General features: G+C 37.5%; 2 protein-coding genes across 4 annotated transcripts; both read left to right on the forward strand.

The window, feature by feature from the left end:
- Positions 1-3,010: 3,010 nt before the first annotated feature.
- LOC140765125 (sucrose nonfermenting 4-like protein) lies at positions 3,011-12,194 on the forward strand. Of its 3 annotated transcripts, XM_073104058.1 has the most exons (14): positions 3,011-3,491; positions 3,644-3,738; positions 5,422-5,509; positions 6,084-6,269; positions 6,757-6,894; positions 7,024-7,083; positions 7,947-8,036; positions 8,281-8,415; positions 9,192-9,333; positions 9,438-9,611; positions 10,440-10,503; positions 10,592-10,661; positions 11,648-11,765; positions 11,843-12,194. In XM_073104058.1, the coding sequence occupies exons 3-14, from the start codon at positions 5,441-5,443 to the stop codon at positions 11,959-11,961; spliced, it is 1,365 nt and encodes a 454-aa protein (XP_072960159.1). In that variant the 5' UTR covers positions 3,011-3,491; positions 3,644-3,738; positions 5,422-5,440; the 3' UTR covers positions 11,962-12,194. The 3 variants fall into 3 exon arrangements, with proteins under 3 accessions (XP_072960159.1, XP_072960157.1, XP_072960158.1); XM_073104056.1 differs by having other exon boundaries at positions 3,011-3,738; XM_073104057.1 differs by having other exon boundaries at positions 3,012-3,738; positions 6,760-6,894.
- Positions 12,195-15,393: 3,199 nt separating this feature from the next.
- On the forward strand, positions 15,394-21,077 carry LOC140764855 (potassium transporter 7-like). The gene is made up of 9 exons (XM_073103672.1): positions 15,394-15,759; positions 16,426-16,669; positions 17,038-17,286; positions 17,426-17,476; positions 17,871-18,131; positions 18,230-18,282; positions 18,982-19,096; positions 19,183-19,437; positions 19,787-21,077. The coding sequence occupies exons 1-9, from the start codon at positions 15,721-15,723 to the stop codon at positions 20,875-20,877; spliced, it is 2,358 nt and encodes a 785-aa protein (XP_072959773.1). The 5' UTR covers positions 15,394-15,720; the 3' UTR covers positions 20,878-21,077.
- Positions 21,078-21,108: the final 31 nt, after the last annotated feature.

A 21,108-nucleotide genomic window follows, 5' to 3' on the forward strand; every position in this document is an offset into this window, starting at 1 on the left:
TTCCTTTCTATAATTTAAAATCCATCTATTTTATTTTTACGGACAAACACAAGCGAGGCCATACTTTAATATCTACTTAAAAAATAAATTAAATTAGTATATATATTTCCACCAATGGGAAATTGACACACTGGGTGTACTGAATTTCCTGTTATAAGGGAGACAGGAGATGTGGTTTTCGTTGCGATGCGATGTCGGAGGACAGGGAATGGGCTGGCAATTACGGTGCGAGTCTTATACACTATTAGGCGGCGGGCGTGCGAAGTGGGAAAGGGCCGGAGGTCATACAGCGTACCTCACTGTGCGAGACTTACATTGCACGTAGACAAACGCAAGCAACTGGACTCAAAATTGGGACCGCTATCGCGAGGATAATGACGAATATAGCCATTAGGATTAAAGTTATTCCTGGTTAGTGTGAGGGGTAGAACGGTTATTTTCGCGGCTGGTCATTCTTCTGGATTAGTATCGAAAGCGAGTGGTAGGTTTGGCCGTCCTTTGCCTCGAGTTGGTGAAGTGTTTTGACTAATTGACTCCACTCATTTTCATCAGCTGCATCCATCAAAGCAGCCAGCTATGACGGTGAGCCTTTGAGAATCCGCCACGTGGATCATGGCGGCTTTAGAATTAAGTTACAAGATACTGGCATATCCCAATGTGATACGCCGCTCATTTTTCCATTTGTTTTAAACTTTATTTATCAATTAAGGTAAGTCCAATCCTAATTAATATTATGAAAAAATTGTTTGATTGTTTGATAACTTGGGTCGATAGTGAAGTTGACTTAGAAGAGTAGCACAATCTGTGCAGAGCAAGTCCCGACGATGTTTGAGTGTTTAGTTTGAAACAATTGTTCAACGACGCATGTGGTTTAAAGCTTAAACTAGACAACTTACTATATTGGCTAAAAATTTAATAAATTTAAGTGCTTCTGTATCCAAAGAGGATGAATCCTTTGTCCAACCGATATCTAGCTGCATTCAAACTCGTGAAGGATAAAAAAGAACTTTATTATCGATTCACATTCCCATCTTCTTTTTTAATAAGAGAAAAAACTATTAAATATGGCTTAATTAATTAGCCAGTTTTAAACCAAAAACACTGTTGCTACAGTGAAAACCCGTGCATTAATGATTGTATTTTATGTTTGTTAGCTGCACGAGCACAAAATTACAGTCTAAGCCAATAAGTCTTAACAATTGTATTAATATTTAATATAATAAAAAGGGAGAAAAATTCTAAATCGCTCTTTGACTAAGCGAATAATATTATAAAGAAAAGGTAGATAATTTTACGAGTGGGAGATGTGGAATGAGACTTACATATAAGTCGCTCTTACGTAACTCATTTAGAATGTGATGCTGAGCTAATAAAAATGATAGTTGATTTAAAATTAATTTAGATAGTGCTGTACTTTGATTTTAAAAAAATCTATAGCAGTACTTTGGATTTATAATAATAAAAAGTCATCATATAACTATGATGGTAGAAATTTCTGCATCCATGTCATCTGAATGTCATGTTAAAAGGATACTTTAATGTACTTTTCCTTTCAATGCAAAAGGTAATCCGGACCAAACTAGATTTATTAGGTAAAAAATTAAAATTAGATTTGACCCGGTGCATGCGAATCAAATCGAGCCGGGTTGAACGACGCGCGCATGTAAGTTAAATTGTATAGTAACTTTTACCCATATTTTATGCTTCTTTTGGGGCCCAAAGCCCATAAGAAATGTTACTTATATACCATACTAATATTTCTCAAATATCTAATATGGTATTAAACTCACTTTTTTTTATTTTTTTATTTTTTTATTATCACGATACTTATTTTAAAATCAATTTTCATTCACTTCTCTTCATGGATTTGACTCTGTGAATATATGACAATAAAATACTATTTGAGCTAAATTAATTCCACCATTAAACCAGCATCAATAAAATATGGGCCCCACTTAAATCTTAGCTCAAAGTTAATAAAAAATTCATACAAAATACATAAAATTATCAACATTTTTTTGTTTAATTTTATATCATATAAAAGATAATTATTTTATTTTACTTTCAAAATACAAGTAGACATAATAATAATTATTTTAAAAAAAGTATTTTGAGAAGAGAAATATATGTTCTAGAAGATTTCAATTCTATATCCAAAAGAATAAGATGTCGCGGCGGTATTCTTGTGTCCCATGGTCGTTAGCCCATAGAGTAGTAGAGATGCAGGATATAATAATGCGTGCCTGCCTTCTACGTTCATAAATGGACATGGTCTTCTTTACCAAACTTTGAAGAATTAATTCGTCTTTCTCGAGAACTTTGGTAATTGATACTTACCCCATTATTTTAGCACATATCTTTACATCTATATGGGAGTATTTTTTGGTTATTTTAATTCTGCTGCCGTTTTCTTTTTCCACGTGTCTAATTTATTTTAAACTTTAAACATAAATCGACATGAGTTTTATTATGTCAGATCTATGTAAATTACTGTATCTTAATTTTCTAATTAGTGATTTATATTTAGAAGAATTTATCTAAGATATGAGTTATAAAAGAAAACTAATTTTAACGTAAATCGCTTTTCTTTAATTGATTTTACTAAACTAAATCCCATGTGTATGTTGAAGAAAAGTCTGGGAGTGCTAGTTTTCGTGTTTATATATATATATATAATAATTATTATTATGTTATATATACCGATCCACGCCCGGATCCGTCTTCCGTTCTCATATTGGGTTTGGGCTGGACAATGAATCTGATCCGATCCGATATCTTATCGGGCCTTCTGGGCCCCACCTTATATTCGCACTTTCCCACCAAACTCCTTCTCCACGTCAGTCGACGCTGTACACGACGAAGGAGCTGATTCGTGCGATGAGTTCGTGGGGCCCGCTTAACACTGTCCACCGCCCGATCGGGCACCGGACGGCCCTGATCTTCCCGACGTGCCCCCGAGCTCCTCTCCGATTTATTCCTTCCTCTCTTCGATAAAATAAACCAAGCTCGATCGAATACGAATACGGAAATATTATCCTTTTCTTCGTCAATCATTATATTTTTCTTCCTCGCTCTCCTTTCTTCTCTATCTCTCCTCCAATCTCGCTCGCGTCTTGCACTCGCTTTGAGCTTTTCTCGAGAAATATTAGGGTTCCGTCATCTCCTTATCGCTAGGGGCTGTGCGACTACTAGATTTTAGTGAGTTCCTAGGGTTTTTTTTTTTTTTTTTTCATTTTCGTGTTTCGGTACGGATTGGAATCGAGGGATTTTTATTGGGAGAAACTGGATTTGTAGAAATTGGATTCTTTTTTGTTTAAGATTTGGTTGAAAAGTGTAGATTTTGTGGGCAAGGTTGGGCTTTTAGGGTTACTTCTCGGTGAATCGATGCACCGGTTTGTGTCTACGGATCTTTTGGCTCTGAATGCTTGATTGCTGAGGGGTCCTCTGCGAACCGGTGGAGGATCCCGTCGCAGGAGGAAGCTAAAAGAGAGGTTTGTTTGTTTTTTTGTTTTTTGTTTTTTGGTTTTTGCGTGGGATAGAAGGAAGTTGGTAATAGCAGGAGAGGATTCACGGGTATTTGTTGGCCGGATAGATTTCTTGAAAGAGTTGGAAAATGTTTTCGTTTGGGATGGATCCTTCTCAGGACACAAGTGGAGCTCCAGGAGGGGCGCTGATTCCGACGCGATTTGTGTGGCCTTATGGAGGGAGAAGAGTCTTTCTCACTGGGTCATTCACAAGGTTTGATACGGTGTTCTCATAAATCTGTTTTTATTTCCTCCTTTTTTTTTCCCTTTTTTTCGGCAATAAGTATGTTTTATATGTTTGTAGTTTGCCTTATCTATAATTCTGCTGCGAGATAAATTGCTGTTCCTTTCCTCCTTTTCAAATAATGTAACAGATGGAACTTGAGCTGTATTTTGCCGGGATATTGTTTTTTAGCTGAGTGTTTCCTTACTGCTCTTAGAAATTGTTTTAGGTTGGCATGGCAATATGGAATTTCGTGAAAGTATCTTTGAAATGTCAGTAAGGGGAAGCATGTGTTATGGGACTTGGTGTAAAGTAATGACAAACTTAAAACTGAGCAATTTTTGTAGGAATATGGGATTAATATTTATGTATATCTATATTCCAGCCTTTCTAGGCACATAAAGATAATGTGTATGACTATTTCTGCTTCATTCTATTGCATACATTCTCTCAATAGGCAACAATATTAACAAGAATTGGCATTTTAGGATTGATTATAATGTTTTGGTCAAAATGAATCAGTTTATAGTGAAACCAATGATAAGTTGCCTAGAAGTTTTTCCAAGATGCCACCATTTGGGTCCTCTTATTTTGGTGATTTTGGCAGAAGCGAGTTACCCCAAGCTCAATGGGCTTGATTTGAAGTTATTTCATATTGGTATGCTTTTCTTTGTCCTTGTTAAAAAGGAATGCTAAATATCCAGAATTTTCTTGAGATTATCTCCTTTTTTAGATTTAAATAGGATTCATAGGATTTCAGTGCTAAAACTTTTATGTGTTTAATGAAAGTAAATCTTTTAACCCATTCAATTACCTGGGCAAAATATGACAAAAAAATTGTGTCCGTCATCCGTACAAATATGAAGTTGATGGTTTACAGTTTTTACTTTTTAGGCATTCCTACCTTCATGATGGACACTTAACTTCCTTTTTTAATTTTTGTCAATTATTTCTACATTATATATATATATATATATATATATATATATATATATTATATATATATATATATATATTATGATGGATGAGATTGATATATGAAGATGCTTACCTCAATTTGAGATAGTGAATGATCGAAGACAGTACTCTTATATATTTTGATTAGATACTTGCAACTCTTGACACCTATATTACATTTGATATGCCACATTTAAATGGTATAATTGACCGCAACATATTTAGATGACATAATAACATGTGATGGTATATTTTTGTATAATCACCTTTTCTTATATTGTGAATATGTTTTCTTTCTCAATGTATATCTTATATTCTGTTATACTGTAACAGATGATGGAATACCTCATATGTAGTGGTATATGCACAAAAAGAAGCTACAAAATATTCTAGACTTGTAGTGAACCAAAATGCTCTGAAACCCATGCTCTCTTTTCTTATATATATTTTTTATAAGATCTTTCATTATTTTTCTTAATTTGCATTTTTGTTCATTCATTTATTTTTTGTGCCTCAGAAGTTATTCCCCAGTCTGACAGGAGTTTCCTTTAACCGATTCTAAAGATTGCCCATTGGTTTTTTATTGATATTTTGTAATAGCATGAGTAAAATAATTTTTCATCATGCTGCCACTGTTAACATCCATAGTTTTGTGAATGTTTTGTTTACAATATGAATACCAATTCTACTGAAACTGTTGTTTTGCACATTCTTTAGATGGAGTGAACATTTACCGATGTCTCCTGTGGAGGGTTGTCCTACCGTTTTTCAGGCTATTTGCAGCTTGACGCCTGGTAGTCATCAGGTTAGCTTATGACCGGCTCTTATGTGTGGTAGGCTGGTATCTTCATCATGTTCTTGTATGTTAATATAGTATGTTTTCCATGTACAGGATATATTAAGTTTATATCTTTCTGAGGGTTTGGAAGAGGTTTCTTGATAGCTTTTTCTTTGGTTTTTACTTGGGTATATTTTTGTAATTTGTCTTGCTACTTTAGTTGGATTGAGAAGTATCGTTACTCAACATAAATGATGTGCTTAGATTTGAATTTGATTTTAGAATCTTTCTTCAAACATGCATAGGCAGAATCTTACATGTGCATACTTCATTGCAACATTATCTTGGATGATTAGGTTTGAATTTGATCAAAATGTTTCTTCAAACATGCACTAGGGAGAACCGTACATGTGCATACTTTATTGCAACATTATATTGGATTTCTGCACCATTTTCTAGTTTCTTCCGACGTATTCCTTTGAGAAATCCTGTCATGTTATTATGTTGGTCATTGTACATTTTTTTCCTTTAATCTTGGGTGCTTCTGCTATTCCTTCTGAATCTTTAGATCTTTGGCTAATTATCACAATGCCTCATGCAGTTCAAGTTCTATGTTGATGGGGAATGGAAGCACGACGAGCGGCAACCTTATGTGTCAGGAAACTATGGGATTGTGAACACTTTGCTTCTTACACGGGAGCCTAATTCTGTACCTGCAATCTTGAGCCCTGAGACCACTGGAAACAGAATGAACATGGATGTAGATAGTGAAAACTTTGAACGAGTGGTAGGTTGCGTCTTTATAATCCCGCTTTCAATATTGCCAATTTCCTTTATCCTCTTTAATTTAATCTGGCATAGATTGGGAACTGGATCTGTTTATCCAAGTTATTCTCAACTTTTTGAGCAAAAGGATATCTGCAGTTGTTGATCTGATCAGTAGGATTCTTGTAATTATTATCATTCTTAAAATTTATAGAACACTTTATTGGTATAGACTAGAGAGTAAAAGTGCAGTGATTTGGTGAGTAAGAAGCCTTTCTTGCATCAGTGTGGTAATCAAGTAACCATAATTAAGAGTGATTCGCTTGCTGCTTATCAAGGTGCACTGGGAATTGCTGCTTGCGTTTCCATAATCAAAGGCTCTCAATCCTATTAATAGTTTAATACATATAATTTCTTCATGCATATAAAATTTACCAGTCCATTGAGATTAACAATTTTAAATTCATCATCTTGATTTTGTCTGTGTTTCCATTTCGGTTATATCAAAGCAGGTCACTGTATCGGGTGGGTCCCTGCAGGAGACAAATCTTAGAATTTCAGAGGGTGAAATGACTATCTCCTTTCAACGAATTTCAACATTCTTGTCAGAGCACACTGCATATGAATTGCTTCCAGATTCTGGAAAGGTGTTGTAGTTTGCCTTTTCTCGAAGTAGCTCTTTCTAGTATCTTCATAGTTCATTTATCTTGCAATTTCTTTGTGGTTGATGTCAGTTTACTGTTTAAGTTTTTGATTGAGAGCATATTTCGGTTCAGGTCATTGCTCTTGATGCCAATATGCCTGTTAAACAAGCATTTCATATCCTCTATGAGCAGGTAATCAAAACTCTGTGAAGTTAATCTTGATAGTGAGTTTCATAGGTTCCTTCTTCCTTACCTTTGACATGACTTTAACATGATAAGTTTAGGGAAGTTTTATTCTGCTCTGTTTAAGTGAATGATACTTCTCATTTTCTATTTTTGGTGGATTACCTTGATAAGTTGTATTATAATTTGTAAAATTTTCTGACAAACATTTATTTTTTAGTTGAATAGTTATGATGAATTAGTGGAAAAACATTCTCAGCAAGCTTTCACTGATAATTTGTATATCCTGATTGATATGAAGAGAGTATAATGTTGACCTACAAGGCCACAGAAAATCTTCTAGGTAATACTACACATTAGGTTGACACTTGACATACCATGATCTGGAAAGTTGAAACATAAAAATAATGACCAGAGAATTGTGGTCCTTCTTTAGGTTCACATCATAGCCTGATAAATACAGCTCTCCAAGATACCTGTTATATGTTCTATTGGAACTTTTCTTTCGTGTACCTATTTGATGTACATGCATATCAATACTATCTGGATCTGATTTTCAGGAAGTATTTTCGGCTACTTCCCTTAAGACTCTTGTTGCATGTTTTTCTGTTCGATATGCAATTTCTTCTTATGCCACTTTAATTTTACCTAAAATCTGAAATTGTTGAAGTAGAACGTTTCTTTGAATTGTACTCTTTGGCTCAAAATCATTTTCTTCAAGTTCCTACTTATACATTGTAGTGCACTAGTCACCTTAATATCAGCTAGATTATTTTTACTAAGAACTGTATGCAAAGATTATTATTTTTTATTCAAGAAGTGTTCTGGTTATAACTTGATTAGCATATTTTCTAAGGTGTATATGTTTACAGGGGATTCCTGTGGCTCCTTTATGGGATTCTTACAGGGGCCAATTTGTTGGAGTACTCAGTGCACTCGATTTCATTTTGATATTAAAAGAGGTATTATAAGTTTTTATCTATTTCTCAATCAAATTTTGTACAGTTAATCTTCCAGGATAATTTTTTTGGTGTCGTTAACCTAATCATGCTAATAGGTTTATGTGAATTGTGCATTGTCTTCATACATCTGAATGAATGATCTTTGACAAAGGAAAATCATCCTATGTTCTTCTGCCATCTTCACAACATTTTCATTTCATTTTTATATGCATATGATTAGAAGATTGTTGTAATCTCATTACAGCTTGCTAATCATGGGTCACATCTTACTGAGGAAGAGCTTGAAACCCATACAATATCTGCTTGGAAAGAGGCAAAGCAACAACTTAGCAGACAGATAAATCCTCATGGGTTAGCGCACCACATGAATCTAATTCATGTAAGTTCTGATTGGCTCACCTTTGTGGTTTTTTTATACTTTCCTCTCTTTATAGGGAAATCTCTACATTGTGTAATTACTTTTTTCCTTGACCTATAAGGCATCATACTTTTCTCTATGCCTCTATGATGCCATGGAACTGGTAAGTTTAAATGACTAAACATTGGATGGTCGGGTCTTTTCTTCATTATTGTGAGTAGATACTTAAAATCAAAATTTTAATGAGTTATTTTGATCCATCTTATGTGCAACCAAATTATGGATACTTTCTAGAAGCTTAGTGATATGATCATTCAAAATCCATTTAATTCTATCTGGAGTTGGATCTTGTTTCCTATGTATGGCATTTCAAAATGTTTGCTATTGTGCTCACCCATCTTTTGGTCTTTTTATGCTTGACTTAAAATTGTCATTATTTGTTTGAACTGGGTTGAGAGACAGTTGTCACTGAATATGATTTTGTCATGCTAGGCAAGTGCTTTTACAGTTATTAATTGAGAGTTACATGTGAGTCAGAATTTTTTTTAACTTTTTCATGCTAGTTTTGAGTATTTTCACATATGTAAATTTTCAAGTTTGTGGGCTACTGATACTAATTTATACTTGCATTTATTATTTATTTATTTATTGCTATGTAGATTTTTTAATTTGTTTAATTTTGAGTAGTCTTGACCTTGAGTTTTCTTCTCTAGTTTACCTGTCTGGCTATCTTCAAACTAAATATACCAAAAAGTTCATCTTGAAGTCAACATAGAAATATTTTCCCACTCATGCAGGCTGGACCCTATGATTCATTGAAGGACATAGCGATGAAGATTCTGCAGAATGAGGTAGCGACAATCCCAATCATTCATTCATCACATGATGGCTCGTTTCCCCAGTTGCTTCATCTTGGAACTCTATCAGGAATACTGAAATGTAAGTACTGTTACTCTCTAGCTTGCCTAGTTAAATCTGCACTGGTGTTATTCTTTTTATGACACAACTATGAGCACTGAATTGCCACAGTTGTACACTTTTAGGTATCTGCCGGTACTTCAGGCATTCCTATAGTTCATTGCCCATTCTTCAACAACCAATATGCAACATTCCTTTGGGAACGTGGGTACCAAGAATTGGGGAACATGGTGGAAGGCCACTAGCTATGCTGAGACCAAATGCATCACTTAGCGCTGCCTTATCTCTATTAGTCCAAGGTAAGCTCTTCAATCCAGTATGTGCATCAATTGCGAATAAATTTTGTGAATTAGATTTTAATTATCATTTTTTGGTGTGACATCTCAATTTGTGTACACAAATAAATTTTATAGCTGATGATCATGAGTAAGATTTTAGCAGAGAGAAATACCTATTATTTTGCATGAAACAAATTACTGCAAGTAGCTGTTTTTTTGAAGAAAAAAAAAAACTAAGTACAGGAGTTATGGTAATATTTATGCCTTAAGTACTTGCGGAAGTGGTTGATTTGCTATTATTCCTGAAATGGAGATTGTTACTGTGGAGAAGTAAAATTCAAAGAAAATTTCAATGTACTATGTTACGTGGTGGAGGGTCAACTAGTATGACTATGCTTAATATATTAACGAACTTTAGTTTGTTCCTGCTTTTTGTTGATAGTTTAGAATTGGTGATTAATCAATCAAGGACACGCTTATCTCTTGGAGGATGCAACATCATTTGAAAGTTGTGAGTTGCTTTTTCTAATGGTCTACAGTGAAGACTTGCTAGTATTCCATGGCTTTGCCTTCTTTGTAGATTATAAAAAATGCACACATTTTATATCTTCCCTACTGAATTGTAATTTGAGATGAGTCTCACCTGCAACAGGTAGTGAAATGAGACACCCATGTTCGTGTGACTGTGATTTGTTATATAAGGATGTTCTTTTGAGTTTCCTGTTGGATCAGTTCGATTTTTGGTGTGTGCGATGAATGGGTTCTTAACGTTGCATCTATAACCTTTTTAAAAGAATATCTCTGCCACCTTGTTTCTTGGGCTTAGTTTACTGTCTTGGTTGTCTACAGCTCAAGTTAGTTCAATACCAATAGTTGATGAAAATGACTCATTGCTGGATATGTATTCTAGAAGGTATGTTGCATCTTGATTTATTCTATAATGGAACTGGAATATTTTCCATTCATTTTTTTATTTAATTTTACTGCCATTCTGCTGACAGTGACATCACTGCTTTGGCTAAAGACAGAGCTTATGCGCAGATCCACCTTGATCAAATCAGTATTCATCAGGTATTGGCTTCTTGGTTCTACATTAGATTCTCAGAGTAAAATCATTCATCTGAAAATATCAAAGTTTCTGGCCTACATATTTATCTTGTGTAGTGTATATCTTGCTATTAAAAGTGTAGCCTCATATAGGAGCATCTTTTATTTCAACTTTTCATCCTTCCACTGTTCCAAAACCTAAATTTTCTTTCAGTAGATGTATGTGTGATGTGAGCTGGGTCTTATGGTATACTGCCTGTGTCATGTGTCATATGGTATGCTGCCTGTCTTCGGCAATATCGAGTAGTACCATTTGTTGCTAGCAGTTAAGTCAGCTGACACATGACACAAGGAAACGAAATGCCATTTTAGTGTGCTAATTATTCTTGACTCTAGTGCATTAGCTTTTCTGTTTATAGTAACATGCCAAGTAGAAAATGCTTTTGTGTTCATAAGATTTGCAAAATTATTTAGAAGCTTATTCCTCTTCTAGGGAGTCTGTCATTATAGGGCATTAGTATGTCTGTGAATTTGCTGAGTCTAGTCATTGGAAATCTCTACTACGGGATTGCATGCCAAGTTCATATCTATTGCCAGCCTATATCATGTTGCTGCTACTTTGGGTGAATTGAAGGTTAGGTAGGTAGGTAAATTGTGATTATCTAAATGTCCCATGCCTTTGGCCTTAAAGAGAGATTAATAGAGGAAAATGATCCATATATCTGACCCCAAATAGTTTGAACTTTGAACTAGAGACTTCATTGTTATTGATCTCCAGTGTGAGTAGCATTGCTGAAATCCGTTTCTCAAGCTTTCTCGTGGCTTTTCAATCAAACTGAGCTAAAGCTGAGCAATCAGCTATCCAAATCCAAGCCATATATGGGATAATGAGAAAAATTGGATCTTTTCCTCCGTACATTTATTTAATGAAGAATCAGTTAGAATATCTAGCATTTCAGCCAAAGATGAAAACTCTAGGATCTCAGTGTTTCTCTTTCAACTAAAACCAGGCTCTACAACTTGGACAAGATGCAAATTCACCATATGGGTTCTTCAATGGTCTACGGTGCCAAATGTGTCTTCGTTCTGATCCACTGCACAAAGTAATGGAGCGCTTATCAAATCCTGGTAACATATTTTCTCTAGTACACTTTATCTTCCTTGTTTTTAAGTCATTCTTGAGAGGGACCTCTTTCTTGATTTAGGTGTTCGGCGTCTTGTCATTGTGGAAGCTGGAAGCAAGCGTGTAGAGGGAATTATTTCGCTAAGCGATGTATTCAGATTCTTGCTTGGTTCTCCTCAAGCACCAGCAAGTAATGTTTAAGTCATTTTAACTTGTAAGGATGTCATTGGCCTGCCATATTTGTGGTTATTGCACGGATGGAATCATTGTTAGGACGTTCTTTTTTCCCCCCCTTTTTTCTTCTGTTTTTCTTTAATTTGGAGAGGCCTCGTTAACTTAGAGCCTGGCATATTTTGATGCAGGGCCACGAGAGGCCTGTAAATGGGGGGAATATTCTTTTGAATCAAATTTTCATGGTTGTTTTTTTTTTTTAATTTTAATCTTCATGTATGTTTTTGGTTGGTTATGAAACTGAAGTAGAGAATGGGTTAATCACCCTACATACAGAATGGCAGTGAATTGTACAGTGATGATGATCATGACTTCAAAGTGGTGTTGCTCATCTTTGATGCATGGTCACTATTTTGTTAGGGAAGTATAAGTGCTTGCCTTTCTGTATGACATCTAATTCACATGCTTTGAAAGTTTCAAGTGTCTAAGCTTCCATACTAATCTGATAAGTAAAGAATGCATAATTCTTTTTTTTTATTATTATTAATTTTTCATATCTCCTGTAGTTAACAAGCATCAAATTTCAAGGTACACTAGAGTTGTGGGGAAATGTCTCTGTTGTTGGACTTTAATCTTAACATTCAAGTTAAGAATATGAAGATCGACGTAGATTTAGATTAAATAAAAAATAAAAAACTACTAGTCTCAGTCTTCCCTCTCATTTTAGCATAAATAAATATGGGCCAAGCAAGATAATTGGGCCTTTAATAGGGGCCCAGGATCAATCATAGTCCACCTCATTCTATTTAACGGCAAGAGATCCACCAGTAATGCTTTTGGGCCCAGATGGATAACATGTGCATATTACAAGCTGTTCTATGTTTTTTTTTTTTTTTTTTTTTTTTGATATAAAAGGAATTGCAAGTAGTTACAAATTAATCAACTTACACCCACTACGGGTTGGTCCAAACCCAAAAGCCCACGGAGCTCCACAGGGAGCTCCACACCCAGCCTCAGCACCACCTACCTAGACGACGTCTTACCTTGGTTTGCTGCCCAATCAGCAACCATATTTCCCTCTCTCCTCGTGTGGGAGATTTTACACCTCTCAAGGTGGTCAAGAGTGGCCCAGCACTCTTCTACCAAGGACTTGATCCTCCACAGGCAGCCAGTTTCTTTCCGGAGTATCCTAGCCAGTTCGAGGGAGTCTACCTCCACCTCAAGTCGATGGACACCTTCTTCCCGTGCTAGCTTGAGGCCCAGCCGGAGTCCCCAAGCCTCCGCCACTTGGGCGGATGATGCCGGACAAGGCTCTCCTACTAGCGCGACAAGCATCCCTGCATCTGTCCGGAGCACCGCCCCCGTCCCGCCCTGGTAGTTCAGCTGAGAAAACGCACCATCCGTATTGAGCTTGTACCAACCTTGCTCCAGCAGTCTCGATTGCACTGGCCCGCGGACCTGTTTCGTCGATATCAGGCTGGCTGATTTGGCGTACTCTTTAGCTAGGAGAACTGCGCGTCTGGCTACCCCTTGTGGTGGTTCCGTCTTCCCGCCAAACACCCTCCTGTTGCATTGTTTCCAGATGCCCCATAAAGTGGTGGCAATAACTTCTTTCACATAGTGCCACTCAGCTCTAGAGTTGGCCCAATCCTTTGTAATCCAGTCTGGGTTGATCATCTCCTTGAGGTTCTGCGGAGGTGACATTCCTGCTCCGACCAGCTCCCAGACCTCAGTATTGAACCTGCAACCAAACATTAGATGCTCAACTGTCTCATTATGGATGCCACACAGCCCACAGAATTCTGGCTGACATATCTTTAGGTGGCTCAGCAGCTCTCTCGTAGGAATCCAATTCCAGAGCAGCTTCCAACAGAAGATTCGGATTCTGGGTGCGATCCTCAACTTCCACAGCTCCCTCCATCCCGACCATTCCTTCCATGCCGATGGGTGAAGAAAGGAGTAGATCGAGCTCGTCTTGGCCTCTCCCTTTAGGTGTGGCCACCAGAACCAACTATCAGTAGTGGTGGCATTCCCCAAAGAGAGAGTCGCGACCTCAAAGGCCAAATCCCAGCCGGCCTCCCGGATCAGTCTGGTCATCTGCCAGTTGGTTCCGTCTGCTAGGTCTGCAACCCGCAACTATCAGTAGTGGTGGCATTCCCCAAAGAGAGAGCCGCGACCTCAAAGGCCAAATCCCAGCCGACCTCCCGGATCAGTCTGGCCATCTGCCAGTTGGTTCCGTCTGCTAGGTCTGCAACCCGCAACTGATCATCCAGCAGACCTGGATGCATCTCCCGAGGCTGCCTGTTCCAAGGAATACAAGCTGTTCTATGTTGCATCGGCAAAGATTGATAACCTTTTGGAACTTGAGAAGAATTAACTTTTTTCTTTTTCTTTTTAAAAGAATAGCTCAAGTAAATCTCTTTACCTACTTTCATTCACTATTCCTTTGTCGTGTTCTGTGAAAAGAAATTGACATCGCAACTCTATTCATTCTCCACTTCTGCGTGGTGATGGATTTTTTTATTTTTTATTTTTTATTTTTTATTTATTTATGAGTTCAATAATCCGTATAATAAATCGTCTAGTTTAGATTTTAAACTGTACGTACCGTTAAATTATTATTCTAACCGTACTATAGAAGCAATCAAACCAAACATTTAAGTTAAGCAACCATGGACCACCACATAATTTCTTTTCTTAATAATTATTTTGAGTTGTACTCAAACTTAGTCGTCAGCAAGGTAAATATGACTTCAGCCGAGTCGGTGGTTTATTCCTAAACTCTAAAAGAATGTGAATATCGAAAATTGATAGTAAGCGGAGAGGGGGAGAGAATTCTATGTGAGTCCAGATGCAGCAACTTACTACAACAATCTGCGTGGCGGTCAACCGTAGGTTTAAACACTGCGGCGAACTCTTCATATATATCACTTATGCGACCGTACGGATACGCATCGATGTGACGGACAAGCTAATTTTTTAAAAATCTAATCCCTGGGATCCACCGTACGCTGTTTGCCAGGTGGGACCCACATCCTTTTGTCTCAAATAATGCGGACAAGATGCGACCAAAGGTTGATATGCTCCTAGTGGGTAGATAACATTGCATAAATAAAATATAATTAATCAATTTTTAATCATAGAAGACTTGCTTGAGTTGACCGTCTCATCGCCTTTAATAATCAACATATATATAGCGATTTAATATTAATTTTTTTAAAAAAATAGTCTATAAAAGACACAAGGTGGGCGATTTGATCAAAATTTCCGCACGGTTTGCACGCGGGATGGATGCGTGGCAATCGACGATCCCCGCCGTCCGACGAGTCCCAATCGCAGGGCGTGACGTCACCGAGCGCCGGTTAGCCGCAAAAATATTTCGTCAGATAATAAAATTCCTGAAATTGATTAACGATAGGATCTGGTCACCGCCTTATATTCACTCTCCGCTTGGCCAACGACTCCTACGACTGCGAGGCATTGGTTTACAGAGCTTATCCATACCGGCCGTGACCGGAATTCTCGTCCGCCTGTGTGCGCCACTCTCTCCACTAAAACAAAACCCGCCGCCTCTCTCTCTCTCTCTCTCTCTCTCTCTCTCTCTCTCTCTCTCTCTAGCGATTACTTCCTTTCCTCAAAAGCCCTTCGAACTCTAACTAATTCCATTGCTCGCAAGCATCTGCGATGAAGATTCCTCCGAAATCCCTTCACCTGCACTGCTAGAAGTAGGTCGAAGAAGCCCGGGAAATAGACGCCCACTTCGGTATCCTTGCGCGTCCGCCGTGTCGAATGGATCACGCGAGGGGCTCGGCTCCCGATACCCAACCGGTGAGATGATATGACTTCTTGAATTTTAGGGGTATTGGATGCTAGGGTTTTTGTTCCATCTTGATTATTTCTCTCTTTTACTCTTCTTTTCTTGATTATTTTCGTTTTTCTCCCCCCTTTCCTTTGGTTGGTGCAACGCGTTCGTACTGATTGGTTTTGTTATTCTGCCTTAACGTAGTCTCAGTACGGATGTAAGATATTTATTTAAGCAGGTAAGGTTCAGAAAAAAAAAAATCGAAGTTTCGATACGTAAAAAGATTATCTTTTTGAGGTGGTATTATTTTAAAGGCTTCGATCTTAGTTCCTGGAAGGAAACTTTTGGGTCAAAAGTTGTGCTCCTTGTTCGATGTCATCTAGTCTTTTTGCAGAGTTAGTAAACTTTTAGCTATCATGTTAAAAGAACTGCCTTTTGAAGTTACTTTACTGCAAATTGTATTTTTCTTTAAGAGCATTTGTTTATATTTATTGAAGATATTGGATGCTAGTTGTCGGATAAACAGAAGAGAGTATAGATTTCATGTAAGATAGGAACCGAGTATTTTCACATTGCTTTTCACTGAGCTAATTTGCTAGTCACGTAATCTGTTTACATGTTTGAGACCTTCCAAAAAAATATGAAGTCTGCTAGAAAACTGATGGAGTGACTATTGGTCTTTGCTCTTGCAGTTTCAGTGGAGGAGCTATTACAAGAACCTATTTCTTTTAGCATATCAAAGCTTTGGTGTAGTATATGGCGACTTAAGTACATCACCTCTTTATGTATATAAAAGTGCATTTTCTGGGAGGCTAAGGCGATACCAAGATGAGGAGACAATATATGGAGCATTTTCATTGATATTTTGGACTTTTACTCTCATCCCTTTGCTGAAGTATGTTATGATTATCTTGAGTGCTGATGATAATGGTGAAGGTGAGGCAAATTGAATGCTTAGGATTTGGTTCGCACTAATATATTTCCAGAAAGTGTAACCTCAGCTTGAGTTTAAGCTCTAACTCTATTATCTATCTTAGCAAATTTACTATCTGAACTATCTTGAATTAAGCTTTTGATGTGCAAGTTATGTTGGAGGTTATATTGTTGAACTACCCTTGATCCATCCCGTTTTTTTTTATTAGATGAGCCTACTAAAGTAAGCTTGAGTTAGGATTGTTTGACGAGCATAAAGTGATGGATTCAGAGCTGCTTGCGACTCTGTTTATTTTCATTGCTGCCTATTCACTAACTTATTTCTTCATCAGTTTCTATTTGAAGAAGACTTATAATATGAATTTGTGCAGGAGGAACATTTGCTCTATACTCCCTCCTTTGCAGGCATGCGAAGTTTAGTTTGCTTCCAAATCAACAAGCCGCCGATGAGGAACTCTCAACATATTACAGAGATGGACCGACGAATCGGAATGTCATTCCGTCTCCATTGAAAAGGTTTCTGGAGAAGCATAAAAAGCTGAGAACTTGTCTACTTCTTATAGTTTTATTTGGCGCCTGCATGGTGATTGGTGATGGTGTTCTCACACCGGCAATCTCAGGTAAGGGTACTATTTGTCTTTCTTTCATATCTTCATTCCTTTTATCCATTTTTTCCGCATAGTACAATTATTGGGCACTTACTATGCTGTATGTCCTGACTCTTGCTGCTTCTATTTCTGTTTTTGTTTGTTATTTCAGTTTTGTCATCCATCTCTGGATTACAAGTCCGTGCCACTGGCTTACATGATGGTATGCATTTCCTTTTCTGAGTTTTCTGTGTATTACTAGCTGTAGCTTAACATATTTTACTCTCTTGTTGTTGATGATCTTTTCTAAAATGTAGTTATCATCTTTATCAGAGGTTTTTAGTTTCTCAAAGGCTAAAAAAACAAGTTATTGTGGTACTTGTTCACTTTCTCTCATAATATGGTAGAAGGCAAAAGCTCATGAGCACCCACAGACTGGAAAGTAGAATTAATGCTGCTTAGGATGAGTTTATAGCACTCGTGCATGGAGAACTGCAGACTGTTATGTCCTTGTTAATTACTTGTGGCCGCAGAAAAGTTTCACTTGAATTTTTACCATGTAGAATCAGTAGAGTCGTTATATCATATGCCGTATTTAACTTGCGCCTGATGCACAGGGGAGGTGGTAATTATTGCATGCATTGTGTTGGTTGGTCTTTTCGCTTTACAACACCGAGGCACCCAGAAGGTGGCTTTCATTTTTGCACCTATCGTTATCATCTGGCTCTTATGTATTGGTGGGATTGGGCTATACAACATCATTCACTGGAACCCCAGAATATGTCATGCTCTTTCTCCACACTATATTGTTAAATTCTTCAGAATAACAGGAAAAGATGGCTGGATTTCTCTGGGAGGAATACTTCTTGCTATTACAGGTTAATGGGAAAACCAAATTTTCTTGTGGTCTAACCTGTTAGCTTTATTTTTGTCTATAAGCAGCTCATCGGTTTATGGGCATTTCTATTGCTTGCAGGTACTGAAGCAATGTTTGCAGATCTTGGCCACTTCACTGATGCATCTATCAGGGTATGCTTAGGTTACTGTAATTCTCACTTTCAAGATGATATTTGATTGTTGCTAGAAGAGAAATGTCATTAGAAGATGGCCTACTATTGTGGATATAGTATAGAACAAATCTGTGGTTTTAGCTAGTCTGCTATAAATGCAAAGACATTACTTATCCAAATTATATGACTGTAACTACTCATTGTCCATGACAACTGAGATCTTCCGATCTGCTTGCTTGGGAGCAGAACAAAGAAGATTCTGCTTGCTCTTTATTCGAGCATGTTTGCCGAATCTATTGGTGCTAACTACTTCACTTTGCTGCAGTGGTGCAGTACTTCTGTGTATTATAAACCATAATGTAAGAGATTGATAACTTACGCTGACCTAATATAATAACATCATCACCTGTAAATATCTCATCATAATATAAGCAATTTTTAGCATTTGCCGACTGCAAGTCATTCATAATATGCCAAGGCAACTGAATGCTCCTAATGCACTTATTTTTAGAATTGGTCAGTTACTCTATAGTAAGCTCTATATCATATTTTGTACTATCAATCACCAAAATTGTTGTTAAATAAGGGCCATGCATGAAAGGGGTTAGGATGTTTCAATTCATTGCTTAGTTTATGTGTTGGTTCAACTGTCAATATGGTTGAGTAATCAAATGGATAACGTCATACTGGCATTGACTTCAAGTATTGCTCTGTGCAGTTGGCTTTTGTGAGTTTGATATATCCTTGTCTAGTGTTGCAATATATGGGCCAGGCAGCATTTCTTTCTAAAAACTTTGTGGAGGTTCATACAAGCTTTTATCAATCTATTCCAAGTAAGACTCAATTTACTGTGTTACTATTACAGCACTTATATGCCTGTTGTAACAATTTTTAAGTCGACTTGTTTTTCATTGTGCAGAACCTGTTTTCTGGCCTGTGTTTGTGGTGGCAACTCTTGCTGCTATTGTTGCTAGCCAAGCTGTCATCTCAGCAACATTTTCGATTGTCAAGCAATGTAATGCCTTGGGATGTTTTCCACGTGTCAAGGTTGTCCATACGTCAAGGTGGATCTATGGACAGATATATATACCTGAGATAAACTGGATTCTTATGCTCTTGTGTTTAGCAGTAACAATTGGCTTCCAGGACACAACACTTATTGGAAATGCTTATGGTAAGTATGCCTCACTTCATTTCAACAGGGTAGCATATATACATGCTGAGAAGACAACTAACAATATTAAATCCATTTTCTATTTCTTTTTCTTTTTTCCTGCTGGTTATGTTCCTATCAGGGCATTCTTGGCTTACCACCTCTTAATCTACTAAAAGAAGTTGCTTTCAGCTTAAAGTTTTAGGATCTATAAAATTTTATTTTCATGGTTATTTTACTGATTATTATCCGAAATATGTTTCATTACTTGTCACCTGCTTATTTAAACTGCTAATAGAATCTGCTACCAGCCCATGCATATATTTCTAAGCAGGTCTTCTCTTTTCTTTTTCTTTTTTGTTTATTTCAGGTATTGCTTCCATTACAGTTATGTTTGTTACTACATGGTTGATGGCACTGGTCATCATCTTTGTATGGCACAAGAATGTGATATTTGCCTTGTCATTCCTCTTATTTTTTGGATCAATTGAAGCTGTCTATCTTTCTTCTTCCATCATGAAAGTTCCCCAAGGAGGCTGGGTACCTCTCGTGCTCTCCTCAGTGTTCATGGTCATCATGTATGTATGGCACTATGGGACACGACGGAAATATCTCTTCGATCTCCAAAACAAGGTATCAATGAAATGGATTCTCACGCTAGGCCCCAGCCTTGGAATCGTTCGTGTCCCTGGAATTGGGCTGATCTATACGGAACTAGTGACAGGAGTGCCTTCTATCTTCTCCCATTTCGTCACTAATCTTCCTGCTTTCCATCAAGTGCTAGTCTTCGTCTGTGTGAAGTCAGTGCCAGTGCCGTATGTCCCACAAGATGAACGATACCTTATTGGACGAATTGGACCCAGAGAGTACCAAATGTACAGATGCATTGTGAGGTATGGATACAAGGATGTGGAGAGTGATGATGACAATTTTGAGAACCAGTTGGTGATGAGCATTGCCAAGTTCATTCAGTTGGAAGCTGAGGAAACATCCTCAACCGGGAGCTACGATACGTCTAATGAAGGAAGAATGGCTGTTATAAGAAGTGATGACACATTTGGCACTAGACTGCTCGTAAGAGGTGCTGATGAGAATGGTGGTGACTCCTCCATCATCAGGAGCAGCAGATCAGAAACCCTGCAAAGCTTACAGTCTCTATATGAGCAAGAGTCGCCGAATGTCAGCCGCCGACGCCGCGTGCGTTTTGAGCTTCCTGAAGCAGAGCCAATGGATCCACAGGTGAAAGAAGATTTATTGGCACTTGTTGAAGCTAAGGATGCAGGAGTGGCATACATCATGGGCCACTCTTACATCAAGGCTAGGAAGAATTCTTCTTTTCTCAAAAAGTTTGTCATTGATGTTGCCTACTCTTTCCTCCGGAAGAACTGCAGGGGCCCAGCTGTTGCACTAAATATTCCTCATATCAGTCTGATTGAAGTTGGTATGATCTACTATGTGTAGACCATTATCAATTACCAGAGATGGTGGGAATGTTGTCTGATAGCAACAGAGCAAGTCAACCCTTTCCGGCTGCAATCTGTTGAAATTTAGCTGACAATTATCGTGTTTAGAACTTTTAGATATGTTCATAATTATGCTTCCTATTGTGAGGAACTGCAGAATTATCAAATAAAAGTTCCTTTTTTTTGGGCCCTGTCACAGTTATTATTACTTGCGTGGTAAGATGGTAGC

The sequence above is a fragment of the Typha angustifolia genome, chromosome 8 (assembly GCF_048772165.1).
Source record: "Typha angustifolia cultivar Huaian chromosome 8, ASM4877216v1, whole genome shotgun sequence".
In the NCBI taxonomy this organism is placed as follows: domain Eukaryota; kingdom Viridiplantae; phylum Streptophyta; class Magnoliopsida; order Poales; family Typhaceae; genus Typha; species Typha angustifolia.